This window comes from Schistocerca nitens, chromosome 2 (genome assembly GCF_023898315.1).
Source record: "Schistocerca nitens isolate TAMUIC-IGC-003100 chromosome 2, iqSchNite1.1, whole genome shotgun sequence".
Lineage (NCBI taxonomy): Eukaryota > Metazoa > Arthropoda > Insecta > Orthoptera > Acrididae > Schistocerca > Schistocerca nitens.
This window is the reverse complement of record NC_064615.1, coordinates 782,237,668-782,257,994: the sequence shown is the minus strand read 5'-3', so window position 1 is coordinate 782,257,994 and position 20,327 is coordinate 782,237,668. Positions and strand designations below refer to the sequence as shown.

The 20,327-nt window shown below is 38.5% G+C and overlaps 1 protein-coding gene across 1 annotated transcript in view; it reads left to right on the top strand.

Moving 5' to 3' along the window:
* The window catches only part of LOC126235329 (uncharacterized), a 66,487-nt gene that overhangs the window by 5,477 nt on the left and 40,683 nt on the right, over window positions 1-20,327 (top strand). The window contains exons 2-6 of the mRNA XM_049944052.1: window positions 8,688-8,951; window positions 9,021-9,194; window positions 9,303-10,014; window positions 13,430-13,998; window positions 15,345-15,429. Of these exons, the coding sequence (XP_049800009.1) occupies window positions 8,688-8,951; window positions 9,021-9,194; window positions 9,303-10,014; window positions 13,430-13,998; window positions 15,345-15,429 (1,804 nt within the window). The remainder of the gene's footprint in view (window positions 1-8,687; window positions 8,952-9,020; window positions 9,195-9,302; window positions 10,015-13,429; window positions 13,999-15,344; window positions 15,430-20,327) is intronic.

The window sequence follows — 20,327 nt, the reverse complement described above, 5'->3', positions numbered from 1 at the left end:
TTCAAAATAACATGCTGTGTCCTCCCTAGCAATAAATTCTCAACCTAGTCACAAATTTCATTCAATACACCATACAATCGTAATTTCATTAATTAGCATTAGTGTGTTACAGAGGGAAAAGATTTTCCAAAGTCAGGAAATCCTGCAAGTACCTGACTGCTGTGTTCCTAGCCTCTCAGGCTCTCATGTGAGAAAAGCACAGGAAATTATGTCTTTTTTTCTTGGCCCGTTGATAGTTTTGGCTGAGTCCTGCAGTGAAGACAAATGTGTGGAGACCCATAACGTTGCCAAAGTAGAGTCTTCAGTCTTTCTCTCTCCCTTACTTGTACAGCCTTTGTCAAGCTGCAGGAGGGGACCATTCCAACGCACTGGCCTGCGGATTCTGGGTTCTGTTTCCAGCACAAGATAAATATTATTGCAGTTAATCTTGACAACACCAGTCCAAAGTTCCCACAAGGATACCCCTTCCTCCTGATACAGATCTTAACCACAACTGTACTTTACCATATCTCAGCAGTTCGAAGTAGTTCTGTCAAGGCTTGATGTGCCCACATTCACTTTTATAATTGCTAGTACCGGTACACTCTAAAGAACATGGTCTTGCTGTACTTTATCTGTGGTCTCAAAAGCTTCAATGGAAAAGAGAAATATATTTGTGCATTAGAAGAGAGGGAAAAAGTGTGAAACTTCAAGGTCAAAACGATCTCCACTCCAGGAATCAGGACCTTCTTGAACTCCATGCAGTGTACGATTGTGCAACGTGCATTCATATAATTATCGATTCAGCCACCCAATTGACATGGCTGCACAGTAATGCGTGAAACTAGGGAGATGAGGACTGCCTGGTTTCAGTCCTAGCCTAATAACTAGAGCTCAGATTTTCAAGCACTGTCAATTAATAAAAAGTGTATGCATTTGTGCAGTAGCATATTGCTAAACATCCACAATGAGGCAGAAAAACAAAAAAAATGTGCAGTATCAAGATTCAATTCTGTAATTCTATTTTCTTCTAAAACAGCACATGACAATCAATTTCTCCTAACTTTCTTGACTTATGCTCATGCGGTTATCTGATAAAACATTTTTGTACACATAAAATGATGTTTCCACAAGTGACAAGGGCATACATCAGGGAAGGAATTTCGGACAAAATCAGGAGTCATAGTTAAATTTCACAAATGTACAAGGTATCCTCATTCATTAGATCCCAAGCAGTATGGAGTTCAGCTGCTTTTCTTTGTCAGTGACAGTAAAAAGTGTTGTTTTGTCGACCAACTTCATAAAACAAATGTCGGAAGGGAATGATTTAATGACATGTCATTGCCGTACTTTGCGCACATTTCTACGAAGCAAGAACATCCAGCACACAATTTCTTTAATTTTCACATCCAAAATAATAATTGGCGTACAGTCTGTAAATATCATATTGTGCCAACCTTGGAGGTGACTGCGGTTGGAAGGTAAGGCGAGTCTGACATCTCATTCAGTGCTGACAGAATACTTCCACTGCATACCTTATGTACAGCAATTCCACAGCTCACGTACAATAACCTGTGCCACTCACCGTAGATCGCAAGGATTGGCAGCAGTGAGAGAAGGCACGAAGTAGCAATGGGCCAACTCGGGTTTACAGCAAACCGAGTTAACAGAGTTGCAAGTTTGTGTAAGCTGAGTTCAAACTGAGTTAAACTGGGTTGGGATGAAAAAACTGAGATAACATTCAATGCCATTCTCTCTTTCATGTCTGCATGGCTTACCATTGAGTTTAGGTAACCAACCCGAGTTTTGCAGTTACCTAATTAGTGATTATGTGTATAGTCACAAGTGTGATGGATACTACATAGGGCACAATTTCTGGTCTTTTGCCTTCAAATTTTGAAGATGTACTTGTGAAAAACTTGAAACGTGCGGTATAGCGGCTATTGGCAATCGTAACATAGCTAAATTCCTTTTCAGGAGCATGACTGTGAACTGTACTACAGACTACAATCTTGAGTCTTTGGACATGAAATTTTCAAGATGGTGATACTCCCGGAATTTGCTGTAGCGGTAAGGTAGCCAAATGTCTCATCACAAGATTAATGGATGCCACTTTACAGACTGAAATTTGAAAATATGCTCATGAGTCACTTTGAATTTGCTGTAAGATTTGGATGGAAATTGGGCATTTTTAAAGTAGCCAGATGTCTTGTCATGTGCATGACCAGTTGCTATGCTGTATGTCACAATTCAAAAATACACTAATGAGACACCCGGAATTTGCTGTAAGGGTTTTTATGTTGATCAGACGATCCTGAGTTAGCCAAATACAACTGCTTGGGAATGATTCATTAAAGTTACTGCTTTGTCATCATGTTTCTCTGTCACTTTGTACTCAAAATTTTAGTTGCCGAGTTGCCATGACGCTAATGTTCTGTAACAAGATAAATCGTAATAAGCTACTGCACTTTTAAAGATCACACTGAATGATGTTGTGTTCTGTAGTCATAGACTGAACTTGGTTCAACACATGTTCAGTCAGTGTAATGGCAGTAAACTCCATTGTCGTGTGAAAGCATCACTGATAGTGGTGGCCGCTGTACAGTGTGCAAACAAAACACAAGTTAGTAATAGTCTAGCTCGGGTTGACTTGAAATCCACTCAACCTGAGGTAATTGGTTTTGTAACTCAAGTTGACCTATCTCTGGCATGCAGTATGTTGACTTCAACCGACATCTACTGAGCCAAACTAGGGCGCTTGAGCTCAGTAACAAAATTCATGAAATTACTCAATTTACCAATTTTCAAATTGAGACCACTGTAAAGAAAATATTTTGATATGATGAAATTTTCCAAATATACTTTACACCAGTGAGTGTTTGAGAGTGAAATTACTTAATGTTAACATTGTAGGACTTTAATTAAAACCAAACAACACTTAAAACCTTTTAGCAGTGCATAAAATAATTTACATAAACTCACAGAACATCCAACTGAACCTTAACTTGGCACATCCAGTGGCATTTAAATCACTTTAAAGACTGTTCTAAGGAAAGATATATATGACAACTGTAATAAGAAATTTGAAGGTTAAACTTTTACAGAACACTCGGAGCAGTCTCCTGCTTTGCACACAGTTCACACTAGGTGGTAGAACCTGTGACACACCACAAGAGCACAGCCAATTGGCCCAAATTAACTGGTTCTAAAGCATATACAAAGCTTTTATTACAAACTCAACAAATTAACATGTGAATATAGCATGGCAACAAATAGCTGAATCTCACACTCTGGGGATTAGATTTAACGATTAGATACTCCCCCTTTCTTCAATACCACTCTCTTTTACAGTATAAGAAAGGACAAGTAAAACATTCCTGTTACCAGGTGACAGAACAGAGAACTACAATAAATTTACACAGTTTTGCTGCATTTGCAAGAAGCTTTATTTTTGGTTGCAAAACCCACACAACTGTACTTAATAAAACAATCCCATTAATAGCTTAGGGGCCCAAGGCTGGGCCAAATCTGTGAGGAGCGCCCACAAAGAACACTGGTGAAGCTTTAAAAGTCACATCAAAACTTTATGCTGTCCACATAGCAAAATTTGCTGAATGTAAGGTCATATGTTCTTATTCACTTTTCTTACCAAAGGACCAATGTAATAAACAGCAAACATGTAATTAAAAGGAAACCTTGCCACGGGAGGCTGAACCTTGTCAAACAGATCAAGTGATTTAAATAGTAAGATGATATTTAGCGGATATTGGATTCTCTCTGAGGGCCACCCAGTAGAGGAGTATTACCCAGGTTAGCACCCATTCGAGTCACTCGACTGGCATAATGTATCGTAATTGCACTTAGAACAGTGCTGCTGTGCTGCTAAATGAAAACAACCACTTCAGAAGCTTCTCACTGAATATTAATGGAGAGATATAAACATGCAGCTTACGGTCCCATGGCAGTCTGTGGAGTAGAACGTGGGCACAGACAGTGGTTTGCTGCATCACCAGTCCTTAGGCTGCAGTGGAAAAGACCCCTTTTCCTGCTATATCACCAGCTCCAGTGAAAGCGGCCTGCATGCCCGTAGTCGGAAGCACAGTTGCCAACTTGACACTCCCCGGTGTTCCGCAGGACCCCAAGTTTTTCTGTTAGGCACCACTTGCCTTGTTGGCGAACAGTCTGTGAGAGAACTAGCTCACCAGAGACCTCTTGTAAGCTACCCGTGGATGCTCTCTAGCCAAAGATAAATGCGCACGAAAGCCTGGCCCGATCGGTCGATTCACAGTATGACTTAGGAAGATTGAGGTCCTTTTGACAGTGATGGCATTATAGATGGAACATTAGTTCAACTGATTAAATATGCCTTACCCTGAGATCTAGGTATTCACCTTAAATAATCTGGCTAGAACAAGTAAAACCTAAATCAGGGTTCACAGGTGGTGTCTTGAATCTTGCTGCTCCCAGATATGACTACACTTCCTTGCTCACTGTTTTCCAATCTTGCGTACTTAAACAAGAATTTGTATGTATTTCTTCCTTTGCTGTAGATCCTTCAAACAATCATTGGAAGAAGACATAGGTCACACCTATCTACAAGAAGGTTAGCAGAAGTGATCCACAAAACTATCATTCAATATAATTGATGTCAGTTGCTATAGAACATAGTCTGAGCTGAAACGTAATGAGGTATCTTCAACAGAATGACCTTCTTCATGCAAATCAGCATAGATTCCAACAGTTGTGCCCCAGGGAAGTGTGTTGGGATCCTATTTTTATGACATGGCAGACAATCTTAGGATTAACCTCAGACATTTTTGCACATATTGCAGTTATCTATAATGAAGTAGTATCTGAAAGAGGCTTCACAAGTATCCAGACAGGTCTTAATAAGATTTCCAAGTGGTCCTAATATTGGCAATTTATTTTAAATGTTCGTAAATGTAAAATTGTGAACGTCACAAAACATGGAAGTGTCGTATCGTAAAACTTCAGTATCAGTGAGGTATAGTTGGAATCACTCAGTTCATTCAAATATCTGGCTGTGACAATTTGTAGGGATATGGAATGGAGTGATCACATAGGCGTAATCATAGGTATAGCTGTTGGCTATTAGTTCATTGACAAGAACTGATGCAATCTGTCTACAAAGGATATTGCCTACTCATAATTTTTGGAGAACCTGTATTAAGATAAGACTTCAGAAATATACTAAGGCCTCCTACATACTTTTCCAACAAAATCACAAGATTCGGCTAATGACAGCATGCGTTGGTACACATAAATAGTCCTTCTCCCCATGCTTCATATAATGTTGGAATGGAAAGAAACCCTAACTTCTGATACGGTGTTAAGTACCATGTGTTAAGCACTCCTCAGCAGCTTTCAGAGTACATATGTAGATATTAATCCTTGTAAGTCCATTGTTCCATTTCTTTTCAGTAATGTATAGTGATTAATATTACCAGCAGTTCTCAGGATGTGATCTGTTGTCACTTCAGAGTGTAGCTGTTCTACAGACCAGCAGAAAATAAATTGAAATAATATAATATAAATAATTTAAATAATAAAAAAATATCTTTCAGTATGCCTGGTCCATACACTTAGTTAATTGAAAATACTTTAGTTACAGTTTTTGGTCACAATTTTTTAAAAGTCTAGAGAATTAAATTTTTTCTTCAGCCCTTTGTAGTAACTTGTAGATGTCATAGTAACATGTAGATGTCACAGAGAAGCAGACAACTGAAGTACTGTGGTTGCTCTTTTGTGGCACAGTTGTCTGCTTGTTTATGACTACTTATAAGACAGGTTTGCTGGCCAGTACTTACCTCTAGTTTACTACTGCGAATAAACATATAAGACATGCACGAGTCATAAACACATCATCACTTTTACTTTTATTGCACAGGTTAAAAGAAATTCTTCACTAAACATATTTAATTATCTAGACTTTTAATACATTGTGACAAAAACTGGGAATAAAATAGTTTGAATGTTCTCAGATCACTGTTAACTTTTGGTGACAATGCTACAATTAGTTCACTAAGTTAATAATATCCTGGGCTTTTGCAGAGTTGCAGTTTAATTAACACTTAAGATCTTAATGGATAGTATTTGTCTGTAAATTGACACTGTGTGCTAGCTCTCTGGTAGTAAGTCTGTGCTGCCCAGTACATTAGCACCATCTGTTAACATCTGGGAAGATTGGAGCACCAAGGTCCACCTTACTTCAAAATTCATTGTTACCTTCAGATATTTTTAGATTCCTTTGAGTTTTGTTACAAAATTTATTTGCTGCATATTCTTGATAATTGTCATATACAGACTGAATGAAATTTGTTTCACCTTGTAAAGCTATTATGGACACAAATAAAAGTGGGTCTAATAAAAACTATGATGCCTTTACATAAGTTAATGCAACATAAAATTCAATTTTAATGAGAAAATGAGAATAAAAATAAATTAATAACCAATATTAAGTGTAGTTTTTAGGTGAACTGCTGAAAAATGTGATTTTTCAATCAGGTCAAAATAGCCTGACACAGTTATTAATTTGAACAGAATTTATTGGCCATTTTCCACATTGTTTGGATGAATACTGGAATTTATAGGGGCATCACCTTAGTTTTGGTTCTGTTTTGCTTTAGGTCGCAAAAAACAACTGGGGTCATACGCGCTCAAGTCAAAACTATAGAATACGAAGACAGGAGGAGTTAAAAAACGACTATACATCAATCCCAATTGACATAATAGAAGACAGCTAAAGACAGGCACATGGAAAAAGGGCTAAAAAAGACACCATACAGAAACGGAGATCCAAAACTAAAAATTAAATGACCTTCTCCATATTGCTTTGGTGGATAAAAAGTAAAATGTGCTCGACAGCCTGTGCTTCATTTGCTATAATGGCCAATAACTTATACAACAAACCCAAGCGGGAACGTAAATGGTTAAAAAAGGGGGCATTCCATCAGGAAGTGGCGGACAGTTAAAACTTGGGCGCAATGTGAACAAAGTGGTGGGGTAGCGCCACTTATCAAATGACAATGGCCAAATAGGCAGTGCCCAATACGCAGCCTAGTTAAAATGATCTCGTAGCGGCAGGAGGGCCAAGAGGAGATCGTCCAAGCCACTGGGAGAGGCTTAATAAGCCAGAGCTCATTCCCATGAAGGGAGGACCATTGGTGATGCCAAAGGGACACAACCTCCTGACAGATGGCAACACAGAGATCATCAGAGGGAATATAGGAACTAACGGGCAGAGGTACGAGGACTGCAGCCTTGGCAGCAGCATCAGCAGCCTTGTTTCCTGGCAGACCGACATGACCAGGAACCCACAGAAACATGACACTGTCTCCACCAAGAGTGAGCAAGTGACAGTTTTCCTGGACCCGCTGCACTACGGGATGGACAGTGTACAGCACACATAGACTTTGAATGGTGCTGAGTGAATCTGAGCAGAGGACACAATTGAAAAGACTGTGTCACTGGATTTACTGAAGGTGATAGAGCGAGGCTGGTGTAGTGTTCTTAGGAAGTGAATGAGGGCACCACTCTGACAGGTCCTGGGAGAAACTGAAAGGGGATGATGTGCATTAAAGTCGCTGAGCAGCAAAAATGGGGGAGTTAGCTGCCCAATAAGCTAAGGAAGTCTGCCCTGCTGACATCGGGGAAAAAGTCAGATGGGGAAGGAAAAGGTGAGCTGCAACAGCTTGAAGAAGGGTAACATCACCTTACTGTTTGTATTAATATTAGTTGCAATGAAAAAATTATATAAATAACCAAAAAAGCCAGAATCAAAATTTTACTATCTCACAATGTACATACATATATCATTGTTTTAAAATACCGGAGACTCATCAGTATAAATAATGTGACAGGCTTACATGCAATGTGACAAAAAATTAATCTTAATTTACAAAAATCATTACAAATTTGTTTCATTACTCTACAAAGAAATCTTCATCATCATTTGAAAATTCCTTGAGTGTATGACAAAATTTTTGCACTAGGATGGTGCATAATTTTGTCCCCAATAAACCTAGTTCCCTAATGTGAAAATTTTCATTTTAATATATTATTAATTTTTATTGCTGTGTATTGAGGATGTGGGAGTAGAGTTTCTATTCTATGAGATGGCAAAATGAAATTATCTTTGCTTCTTGTGTCATACATGTGTTGGAAATGGTTTTTGGAGTTACTGTGAGTGTCATTTACATTTATTTGGCTTTTTTGTGTTGTATGCTGTTAATTACTATCAGTGGTAATCACCTTTTGCCATATCCTCATATGATGGAGTGATACCATCCTATCTCATTTTCTTTATGCACTTAGTAGGCTAAGACATTTTTTAAATTTCACATACTTTACAAGTATTTGTTGTTGTGAAAATATTCTCTGCCATTAATCAAAATAACATTTTATTAGTCAGTCCAATTGTTAGTTAAATTCACTAGTTTATAATTTTAGGAGTAGACAGTTGTGTACATGTATAGTTATAATTTTATAATATAAAACTATTAAATTATTTTTACCATTATGTTCCTTCTACAGGTTTCACCATTCAACCCAGTCCTTGGTACGAGTACTCCAGAACTGCATTCATCTTTTGATCACAGTATCAGTGACAAATGCATAGGCAGCAGTAAAGTTCCCTCAAGTGGAATAATAAAAAGATCACCAAAAATTAAAGTTACCGCAAAGAAAAGTAAAGTCATATCAACCCAAGAACACAGTGAACGCCATGATTTTCAGACTGATTTTATACACCCAGATGATATAATTCATCATAAAAATGGCAATGTGTACATAAAAACATTGAAATGTAAGAGCTGTAATTTCAAAGCTGCCTGGGGCAGTGAAATGGCTCGCCATGAAAGCAAAGTCCATGGAGTTCTCACAAAATTGACACCACCCAAAAAGTTTCCTCGACCAATACCTAACTTGATACCCATACAGCCAAGGGCATCAGTGCCAAGTGCATCAAAGCCGGTACCCATTCTGAAAATACCAACTATCCGTGCTAGAGACTTTAGCACAAGCTTGAAACCTGGAGTGTCACCTTTATCAGAAAATTCACTGAGTGAAAAGGATTTAAATGAAATATGTGCAAAATCATGTGCAAATAGCTCTCTTAGAGATTTTGCATCTGTAATAGGTGATGAAAACGCATTCACAGTTTCAGGAGAAGAAAAAAGTAAGTCATGGATGGATGAATCACACAATACTATGTGGAGTGAACCACACAGTATAGAATTAAGAAATAATAACTGTTTTTCGGAGTCACTTAATGACCTCAAATATGAATCGTCACCTGTGGGTACAATGAAAAAGAAAAGTTCTTCATTTTTGGATCAAATTAAAGAGAAATTATTAATTGGTCCAGGTGATTCCTCTAGTTTAGTGTGCACATTCTGCAACTATGAATGCAAATGTCTTTCAGAATTTGTTAGACATGAGAAACAACACAACTTAGGAAGTAACAGAACATTGTGTGTGGGAGGCAATTCATCCACTATACTGAGTGGTACAGAGCTCTCGTCAACTAGATGCCAGCATTGCAGACAGCGCTGCAAAACAAGTGCTGACTTGGTCATTCATCTGCAATCATGTACAGAAGCAAACAGATACACAAAAGGGTCCAATGATATAAATCTTAAAACATCTGATGATGTGTGTGAAATGAACGGAGAACTTACGCTGAATGAACCGTACACTGACAAACAAGAAACAGCACATCCCATGGTAAACAAAGTATTTGTATGGAATGAATTTGGTCAAGATATGGAGAGTGACCAGAATGGTCAGCTCCCATCAGATGAAATGCAGGAACAAGAAAATATGTCAGTTGATAATGAAACTGAGAGCTGTCTACAACTTAATGGAGGCTGCAAACCATCTGACAATGAAGTAGGCCTCGTTGGGTTTGAGACCGCTCCTGGTTATGGGGCTGTAAGTAACACAAGTGATGATGGGACTCCAGCAAGCAACAGTGACTCAGCTGCGACTCCTGGTACATATACTGTTGTTAAAAGGGTATGTTGTTTATATGCTTTGTACTATTATTATGAATCATGTGGGTGTATGGTTTTAATTTGCCAAGATTTTCTGCATTTCAATTAAAATGTTTCTTTAAAGAATATGAAAATTCTCTCTCTCTCTCTCTCTCTCTCTCTCTCTCTCTCTCTCTCTCTCTCTCTCTCTCACACACACACACACACACACACACACACACATACAGAGAAAGAGACCTTGAAGTTTATTGTATTGTAATATTCATTTTGTGAATTTTACAGTCCTTAAACCTCCATATGCTATTAGTTATAATTTTACTGAACTGTTGAAAACTCCTCAAACTGTATAAACATTATATTATTTATGAAATTATTTCGTTAATCATATGAGAATGGCTTGAATAATGGTTTGAAAATGGGCAAATACATTAAAAGTTGGTCACTATTAACTCAAATGTGAGCACAACCAAGGCAGAAAACTATAAAGAAATAGTATATATCAAGTTACTAATGGTACAGGGTGTCCATAATTAAAGTCTCAGTTTCAAAACGCTATAGAAAGAGAATCACTGATCAGAATGACATGAAATTTGAACAAGCATGGCTGTGATTTGAGTTGTGCATTACGCCATCCATACTGTTCAGTGTGCATGACTGCATAAGTTTGGCAGGCAACAGGTGTAGCACTGTTGGTTTTTAATTGTACTGGGGCCAGAAACCACATACAAAGCAAAATGACATAATTTTCTAATTGTTGTGAGACTGGCACAAGGAATCTTCAGTATGCTATCCACCCTTCTGTGTCACAAGTTGAAATCAAGTAACAGCCTCTTCCACAAGAGATCTGAGTGTCTCGACGGTCATGTTCAGAGTATGTTGTGCAAATCATACCTTCGACTCAGCTACATTTGTAATTGGAGCATTGAAGACAACATCTTTCAGAAGCCCCGCAGCCAGAAGTCATACAGGTTAAGATCAGTAGCACAATGATGGCTGATAATTCTAGCCTTTCCATAATGCCTCTGTAGCATTGGCTGTGCCGTGTGTAGAGGAGCGCCATCTTGCATAAAAATGATCCCACCCACACATCGACACTGTGGAAGGGATGGAATGACATTGGTGTGCAAAGTGTGATGTTATCCACATGAGTGCTAAAAGGAATCCATTAATTTGCAGTTCCACAATAAATAAGTCAGATTTAAAGGCTGTAAATTCAACAAAATTCCTAAAAATTACAATTACAAACAACTTAAATTGGAAAGGACACATAGAAAGTGTTGTGGGGAAGGCCTACACTGCAAATGTCTGCGTGTTGTGGGATCCTTACCAGGTAGGATTAATGGGGTACAGGGAGAAAGTCCAAAGACGGGCAGCATGCTTTGTATGATTGAGAAATAGGGGAGAGAGTGTCACTGACATGATACAAGGTTTGGGTTGGAGATCATTAAAATAAAGGTGTTTTTTGTTTTGGTTGAATCTTTTCATGAAATTTCAATGACCAACTTTCTCCTTTGAATGCGAAAATATGTTGTTGATGCCGACCTACATGCGGGGAAGTGATCATCATAGCGAAATAAGAGAAATCTGAGCTTGCACGGAAAGCTATAGGTGTTCTTTTTTTTTTGCGTACTGTTGGAGATTGAAAGAATAGGGAATTATTGTGAAGCTGGTTCAATGAACCCTTTCCCAAGCACTTAAGTATCCATGCAGGTCTTGAAAAATATGCAGTCACCTTTCCAGAATGAAGTGGTACCAGTTGATGTGCATGCATATTTTCCGTTGGCCACATTCTGCAATTCTGTGTTTTGACTTGTCCTTTGAGATGGAAATGGGCTTTGTGTCTCCAGAGAATGTTCCATGGCCATTCATTCTTCACTCCCATGTAAGTAAGAAATTCAGAGTGAACATTTGTTTTGCTGTCAGGTCAGCAGGGAGAAACTCCTGAACATGAGTAATTTTGTATGGATAGCAATGCAGGATGTTACGTAGGATTTTACACACCGTACTTGCCGACATGTCCAATGTTCAAGCATTTCTCCATGCATGCATGCCACTGATCAGTCCTATCTGCAATGCTGTAGTCAGATCTTCAACAGACATCAGATCAACTGCTTTTCTCCCTCTACCTGATTGCACTTGAAAGGAACCTGTCTTTTTGAATTTTGTAATAATTTTCTCCAAACTGATAGCAGACATCAAACCAATGCCTTATTTTATACCCTTGACTGTCCAGAACTTTTGTAGGGCTACTGGCACACAGTCACCATTCTTTTAAAAGAACTTTACCAACAGTCTGCAATCCTTATAGAACAGTTTAGTTGGGCATCACGGACACAAACTGAGGAACAGTTGTGTGCCATGCATGTGTTTGTGCTCATATCCTAACACTTACAGCGGTATCTATTGGTCAAATTTATTTTAATTTTTTTCCCCATGACATTTCCCCCCAGCGTCAATAATATGCTGTTCAATTTTGACGTCATTCTGAACAGTGGTTCTCTTTCTACAGTGTTTTGAAATGAAACTTTGGTTTTGGACACCCTGTACTTCAGAACTACATTTATTTTCATAGCCATGAGATCCTTTTTACAAGAGAAATAAGGAGCTTAGTTTAAGGGTAACATAATTTTGTTATAAACACCCTTGTGGTTTTGTGGCCATTTTTAATCTAATGAAAAATCTCTCATAGCTTTTATAGTTGATTATGTGGTGGTACTAAAAATGTTTAGCTTCTAATTGACAATGATTTATATCTTCATTATATATTTATTCATATATTTGTTTCAGACCTATATTTGTAGGTGTGTGCATTTTATTTTGAGAAAAATATTTACATTAAATTTTGGAATAATGAAGTTGTTACTTAGGGTGGTATAGAATGGTATAGAAATATGGTACCTTGATTAGCTGTTCATCTGTAAGTTCGCTTGACAGGCACGACCAATTTCCTTCCCATTAATTCACTAATCTGAGCTTGTGCTCCATCTCTAATGACCTAATTGCCAATAGGATGTTAAACTGTAATACTCCTTCCTTCCGTTTCGAGGATTAAATCATGGAATCAAAATTTCCAATATCTCCATTTCAAAGGAACTGCAGAAATAACAGTGCTTGATTACAGTAGACAAAGAACCAGTGCAGCACTAGATCAAATGTTCTGTTCTTATTAGTGATCCAAATACTAATTGTAGTTTGTAAACTATTGGACAGAAATCAGTTCTGGAAATATACATTTTGTTGGTGTTCTGTGTTAAATTATATCTGTTCTTCTGTGGTAAATTATATCTGTTCTTGTAATATTTCAAAATGACAGGATATTTATATAATATCATACGTAAACCGATAATCTTTGATGATCTGAAAAATAATTTAGGATCAGAATCGTACTTATATTACAGCAACAAAAATGTAATTAAAGCCTTTGATTTCTCACACAGGTATTCAAGTGCCCACACTGCACTTTCTGGGCATCCACAGCATCTCGATTCCACGTTCATATTGTTGGACATCTGAACAAGAAACCATTTGAATGCTCACTGTGTGCTTATCGCTCAAACTGGAGATGGGATATTACAAAACATATTAGATTGAAAGTAGTCCGTGACAAGAATCATGCAGACGCGAAAGTCTTGATGACAGATGAAACAGGTCGACGGAATTATAGCAAGTATAACAAGTATCTAACAGCACTGAGAATGCGTGAATATCTTCCATCTACCACCGATCAACAAAGACTGCTGCCAACACCACCTCGTCTCACACGTGCTCCTACACCACCAGCAGATGGGGTATGTGGTGTCCCTCCTGGTCCACTTCGCCCACCTCCACCCCTCCGTGCTGCACATTCTATGATCTCGTCAGTACCATCACAAGTACAGTCTCAAGAACCAGTGGTACAGAAAACAATATCTGGCCAAAAAAGATCAGCATCTGATGCTGCTCTTACAGATAAGCCCCCAGTTGAGGTCAAGAGAACATTGTGGAAGTGCAAGAAATGCAATTTCCGGTAAGACTGCATTTTGTTATGAGCATGTTATAAAGCTGTAGACTTTGAATTACTGCTGGTGCAATAAAATGGATAAGTGTTCTGTGAAGCACCTCCGCATATCATGTTTTTTATTTATTTATTTATTTATTTTTTTTTTTTATTAGAAGGCCATTCCTCACGAAGTTTCAGTAACCAGTGAAGAGCCTGATAATTGTTAGAATTTCAGTCTACTTATGTTAACATAATGCTACAAGGGTCATTCAACAAGTCCTTAGAGAAAGATAGAAAAGCGAATTATTCCAGAAAAATTATTTTTACTTTCCAACGTAATCGCCTTTCAACTCCATATACTTTTTGAATTGTTGCTCCAAATTTTTAAGCCATTCAAAAAATAGAGTTCTGGGAGGTCTGTAAAATAGGCATCTATTGATGACGTCCTTGTTCGTTCAAATGTGAACCATCATCTGCCGAGCCTTTTTTTTTTTTTTTTTTTTTTTTTTTTCCAACTTTGGTGGAGGAAAAAAAGTCAATGGGCACCACATGTGGTGAATATGGTGGTTAGTGCAATAAGTTAACCTTTAATTTCATAATTTTGGCCATTGAAACTGTATGGGTGGTCACCGGTGTGTTGTTGTAATGAAAGATGATCTTTTTTACTTTCAAATGAGTATGTTTTTCCTGGATTTTGTCACCAACCGGAAAAATAATGATGCATAATACTCATTGGTTATTGTTTCTCCCTTTACTAAGTAACCAATGTGGGTGTGATTCTGCATGCATCCCAAAACACTATGTTCATCTTGGCCGTAAGTTTCACCTTCTTTTCTTTCTCTGGAGCCAATTTGACTTCAAAAACCCACTGTTTTGATTGTTCCTTAGTCTTTGGAGTGTAGTAGTGTAGCCACGTTTCACCGTTTTATGTGGCAATGCAGTAACCAGGCAAGACTTTGACAGAAAATGCCAATACAGCATCAACATTCACCACATTGTTTTCTTTATTCTCCTTTGAGAGAAAATGCAGCACCCATTTTTCTGAGATTTTGTCACACCCAATTTTTTGTGCAAAATTGAAAACAGTGGATCTTGTGATAACCCTATGGCCTCAATTATTTTGTTTACTTTGATTCATCAACCATGGATTTTGTCAATCATTTGGGGTGGTCAATTCCACCAGATGTCCTGAACACCTGCAACTTTATCTGCCTTCTAACAACAGATGACACTTATTGCCAGCAAACTATTTTGATACTACAAGCGCCATCTCTTGGATTTTCTAAGCACTTATTGAATGACCCTCATAGTTTCTTAAGTGCCTTCATCATAGTGTATTGAAGGATTTCATCTAAAATATTTATTTCTTACAGTGATGCAAGCCGTGAACTAGTGCTTAGTCATGTCAAGGGACACTACCAGGAACGTCTTCTTTCACAGGGTGGAGCTTCAGGTGATGTAAGTATTGAACTTTTGTATCTCAAATGTAGTATTTTTATTATTTTGTTATTTTCTAACCAGGCAGCATAAATTTTGCAGTTCGTTTCATTTTAGTAAACAGTCATGTGAAAAAGCTGTTCTGTGAATTTTTGGAGGATACAGATGTTTACAAAAATCTTGCGCTCACTCAGTCACCTGGGTTTACAAAATATTTAACAGTAGAAGTAATCATTACTTTTAGAGAAAAATGAGAGACAGTTTAAACTGGTAAATGTCTGTGACACAAAAAATCAGTAATTATTTCTGCAAATACATGTGGTGATCGGATTTTGCTGATTTCATCACATAGCATTGTAGAAGTCTTTTGAATCTTATTAGTCTTTACTTCACATGGCAGCCCTTCTGTTATAATCTGAGTTAATTAGTTTATCAAAACTAACATTCATTTGAGAAAACTATAAAATTTTGAAAGAGTGTAGTTGGCCAGAGCTTACCTTAAGGAGGTGAAATTCTTAGTACTGCCAATAGATACACATAAAAGTAAAAGAAACTATCCTAGCTTTTGGATCTATTATTCCTTCCCTGGGGGGGGGGGGGGGGGGGGGAGATAACTCTGGATAATATGTCATGGTGATCTCTGCAATAGCCCCCTATTCAGATCTTTGGGAGGGTACTGACTAGGGGGAGGTGATCATGATAAAAAGATTGAGTAACCAAGGAAAGTGTAATGTTCTGTGAGTCAGAGAGTGGAATAAATCCAAATGTGGTAAAGAAGCTTTGGTAGGAAGGTAGGGCAAGAGTAGATTACTGTGAACTGTTCAGTGACAATATTACTCTCATCAGAATCAACAGGAAACCAGCACCAACAAATACAGTTTAGATATACGTGCTGACATCACAAGCAGAATATGAAGCACATTGAATGTGTAATTCAGTAAGTAAAGGAAGAAGAAAATCTAGTAATCATAGGGGACTGAAATACTATAGAAGGGGAAGGAATAGAAGACAGAGTTAGGGGAGGATATGGACTCTGTAGTTGGAATGTGAGAAGAGAAAGACTAATCGAGTTTTGCAGTAAATTTCAGTTAGTAATAGTGAATACAGTGCTCAAAATTTAAAGAGGTTCAAGCATATTTGGAAAAGGCCTTGTGACAGGGGAAGATTCCAGCTGGATTCCAAAATCAGTGAGTGGATTGTAAGGTGTACCCAGGACCAGACAAAAATTTAGTAACTATGAAGACTGGATTGAAGTTTAAGAGAATTGCCTGGGACAATCAGTGAGGAAAGAAATGGGATACTGTAGTAGTGAGGAATGCTGAGATATATTTGAAGTTCTCTGGGGATGTAGATACCACAGTAATGAATTCCTGAATAGCCAGTTCAGTTGAAGAGGAATGGAAACATTTCAAAAGGGCAATTTCGTAAGCTGGATAGACAAATATTGGCACAAGGAAGGTAACTGTGAAGAAACCTTGGGTAATAGAAGAAATAATTTATATTGATCACCAGATGAAGGAAGTTAGGAAATGTTCAGGAGAAGACATATGTCACATAGAAATGAAATAAATAGAAAATGCGGGGAAGTCAAGGTAAAAGAGCCAAAGGAAAAATTCTAAGAAATCAATTAAGGAAAAGGTTGTTGGAAGGAATGCTTCAGCATGCATAAAAGTCCAAACAAGCTTTGGTGAAATTGAAAAAAAGACATCAGTATTAAGAGAATAACAGGAATTCTGTGTTAAATGCGAAGGAAAGAGAGCAGATGTTGAAAAAAGTATACTGAATGTCTCTGCAAGGAAAAAGAATTGTCTGATAGCATGATAGAAGAATGCAAGTCAATATGGAAGACATATGGGATCCAAGAGAGCTTTGGAAAGCAAACAGTCAGATGTGGTGCAAGGTGGGGATAACATTAATTCAGAATTTCTACATCATAGGGGGAAGTGACAACCAAATGACTGTTCAAGTTGATGTAAAGAATTTATGTACCTAGAGACACAGCATTAGATTTTCAGGAAAATAACAGCCACACATTCCTTGAGATAAAGTTAAGTCTGAGACTATTAGATTATCAGTTTGTCTTTTGAAAAGGCAGGGGCATTGGAGAGTCAGTTCTGATCTTGCTGTTGATGGTGGAAGCAAGACTTCAAAAGAAATCAAGAAGGGCTCATGTCACCTGGAAAAAGCATTTGACAATGTAAAATCATACAAGGTGTTCAAAATTCTGAGAAAAATGGAAGTAAATTATAGGGATAGACAGATAATATAGAATACAGACAAGAACCAAGATGGAACAATAAGAATGGAAGACTAGGATTGAAGTATTTGGGTTAAATAGGGTGTAAGAAATTGATGCAGTCTTTTGCTCCTACTGTTCAACCTATATATCAAAGGAGCAATGACAGAAATAAAAGAAAGGTCAAGGAGTGGGATTAAAATTCAGGGTGAAAAGATATCAGAGATAAGATTTGCTGATGACGTTGCCATCCTCAGCGATACTGAAAAAGAATTATAGGATGTGTTGAATGGAATAACATAAAGAGCAGGTTAGTACAGGCAAAGAGGGAATTTCTCACTGGAAGTATCAAATATAGGACGTAATTTTAGGAAGTAATTTCTGAGAATGAACATTTGGAACACATAATTGTATGGAAGTGAATTGGGGACTATGGGAAAACCAGAAAACAATAGAATTGAAGTATCACCTGAGATGTGGTGCTGTAGAAGGATGTTGAAGATTAAGTGGACTGATAAGAAATGTGGAAATTCTCATCAAAAGAGATACTCATGGAAAACATTGACAGGGACAGGATGATAGGACATGTGTTAAGACATCAAGGACTAACTTCCATTGTACTTGAGGGATTTGTAGTGGGTAAATGCTTTAGGGGAAGATAAGCACAAATAATTTAGGATGTTGGTTGCAAGTGCTATTCTAACATGAAGAGTCTGGCACAAGACAAGAATTCAATGCGGAACACATAAAACCAGTCATAGGACTCATTAAAAAATCCATCCTTTCATTTTCAAGAAAGATGCAAGACAGTTGCAGTCAGTGGAATCTATTGCTGCAAGTTTTAACAATGTGCAAAACCTCAGTTTTGGTGCAGTGTACAATTACTTTCAGCCTTTGAGATAGTTGGTTAGAGGAGGATCAGGTGAAGTGGCTCAGAGAGGAAGTATTGAGGTTGTGTAGGAATGCAATAAGGTGTCTTGGCCTTGGGTCCAGATCATGAAGGTATCATCAGTGAACCTGAACTAGACTAGGGGTTTGGAGTTAGAAAGGTTTCCCCCAGATGGCGCATAAACAGGTTGACATAGGAGGGTGCCACGCAGATGCTCATGGCTGTGCCACAGATTTGTTTGAATATCCCCCCTTCAAAGGAAAAGCACTGTGAGTCAGGATATAGCTGGTAAGGTGTATAAGGAATGAGATGGTGGGTTTGGAGTGTGAAGGTTGTTGGGAGAGGTAGTGTTCGATAGCAGTAAGACCATGGGCATGAGGGATATAGTTTATATGGAGGTAGCATCAGCAGTGATGAGTAGGGATCCAGGAGATAAAGCAGTGGGTGGAGAGTTAGAGAAAGAAGTGGTTCATATCTTTGATGTGGGAGACTAGGTTTCAGGCAATTGGTTGGAGGTGTTGGTCAACAAGATCAGAAATTCTTGACAATTCCTCCACAAGTACAACACGTCACCCAAACATTCACCTGGACATAACGTGCCGTTTTCCTGGACATTGATCTCAAGCTCTCTGATGGCTCCATCTGCATCTCTGTCCATATAAAAGCTGCTAACCACCAACAGTACCAACATTTTAACAGCTGCCGTCCCTTTCACACCAAAAAATTACTCCCATACTGCACAGTGACCCATCGATGACATGCAGTATGAGAACTCCCTTGAAAGGCCTTCACAGACAGGCAATACCTCCCAAATCTAGACCATGAAGAGATTTCCTGTGCCATATCCTCACATGCCCCTAATCATTTCACCACCCCCAAGAATCAAAAGGAGTGCCCTCTTGATACCCAGTATCACCCTGGATTGGGACAACAGAACCATATCCTTTGCAGGGCTGTGATTATCTTTCATAATGCCCTGAAATGAGGAACATCCTACCAAAGATCCTTCCCACCCCTCTTTAAGTGGTGTTCCATTGCCCATCCAACCTACACAACATCCTAGTCCATCCCTATGTCATTCCCACTCCCAACTCTTTGCCACAGGGATATGATCCCTGTGGCATACCATAGTGCAAAACCTGCCCAGTTCACTGAAACAGCACTTCCTTCTCAGGTCCTGTTATGGGCTTATTCTGCCCCACCAGAGGCTGGACTAACTGTGAAAGCAGCCATGTCATATACCATCTCCGCTGTAAACAATGCACAGCTTTTTATGTTGATGTGACTATCAACCAGCTGTTGACGAAGATGAATGGCCACTGCCAAACTTTTGCCAAGAATAAATTTGACCACCCAGTGGCACAACATGCAGCTGAGCAGAACATGCTCAATTTCAATGACTGCTTCACAAACCAGGGCCCCTGGATCCCTCCCTCCACCACCACCATCTTCTCTGAACTACACAGGCGAGACTCATCCTTACAATACAATACTCATCCTTACAACATATGTCCCCACATCACCTTTACCATGCACAGGTCCCCTCCGGCTCCTACAATTGTGCATCACTTGCAAATTATATATACTGCCACCATTCCCTCCCTACATTCCTGGCAAACCGGCCACGTCCTGTGCATGTGTGTGTGTTTGTGTGTGTGTGTGTGTGGGGGGGGGGGAGGCAGGCAGCGCATGTGTGCAAATGTGGGTGTGTGTTTTGCTGTAGCTTGTAAAAGGATTACTCTGAAAGCTATCAAGTTTTCATTCTTTTCGTGTTTGCCTATCGACAACTAAACA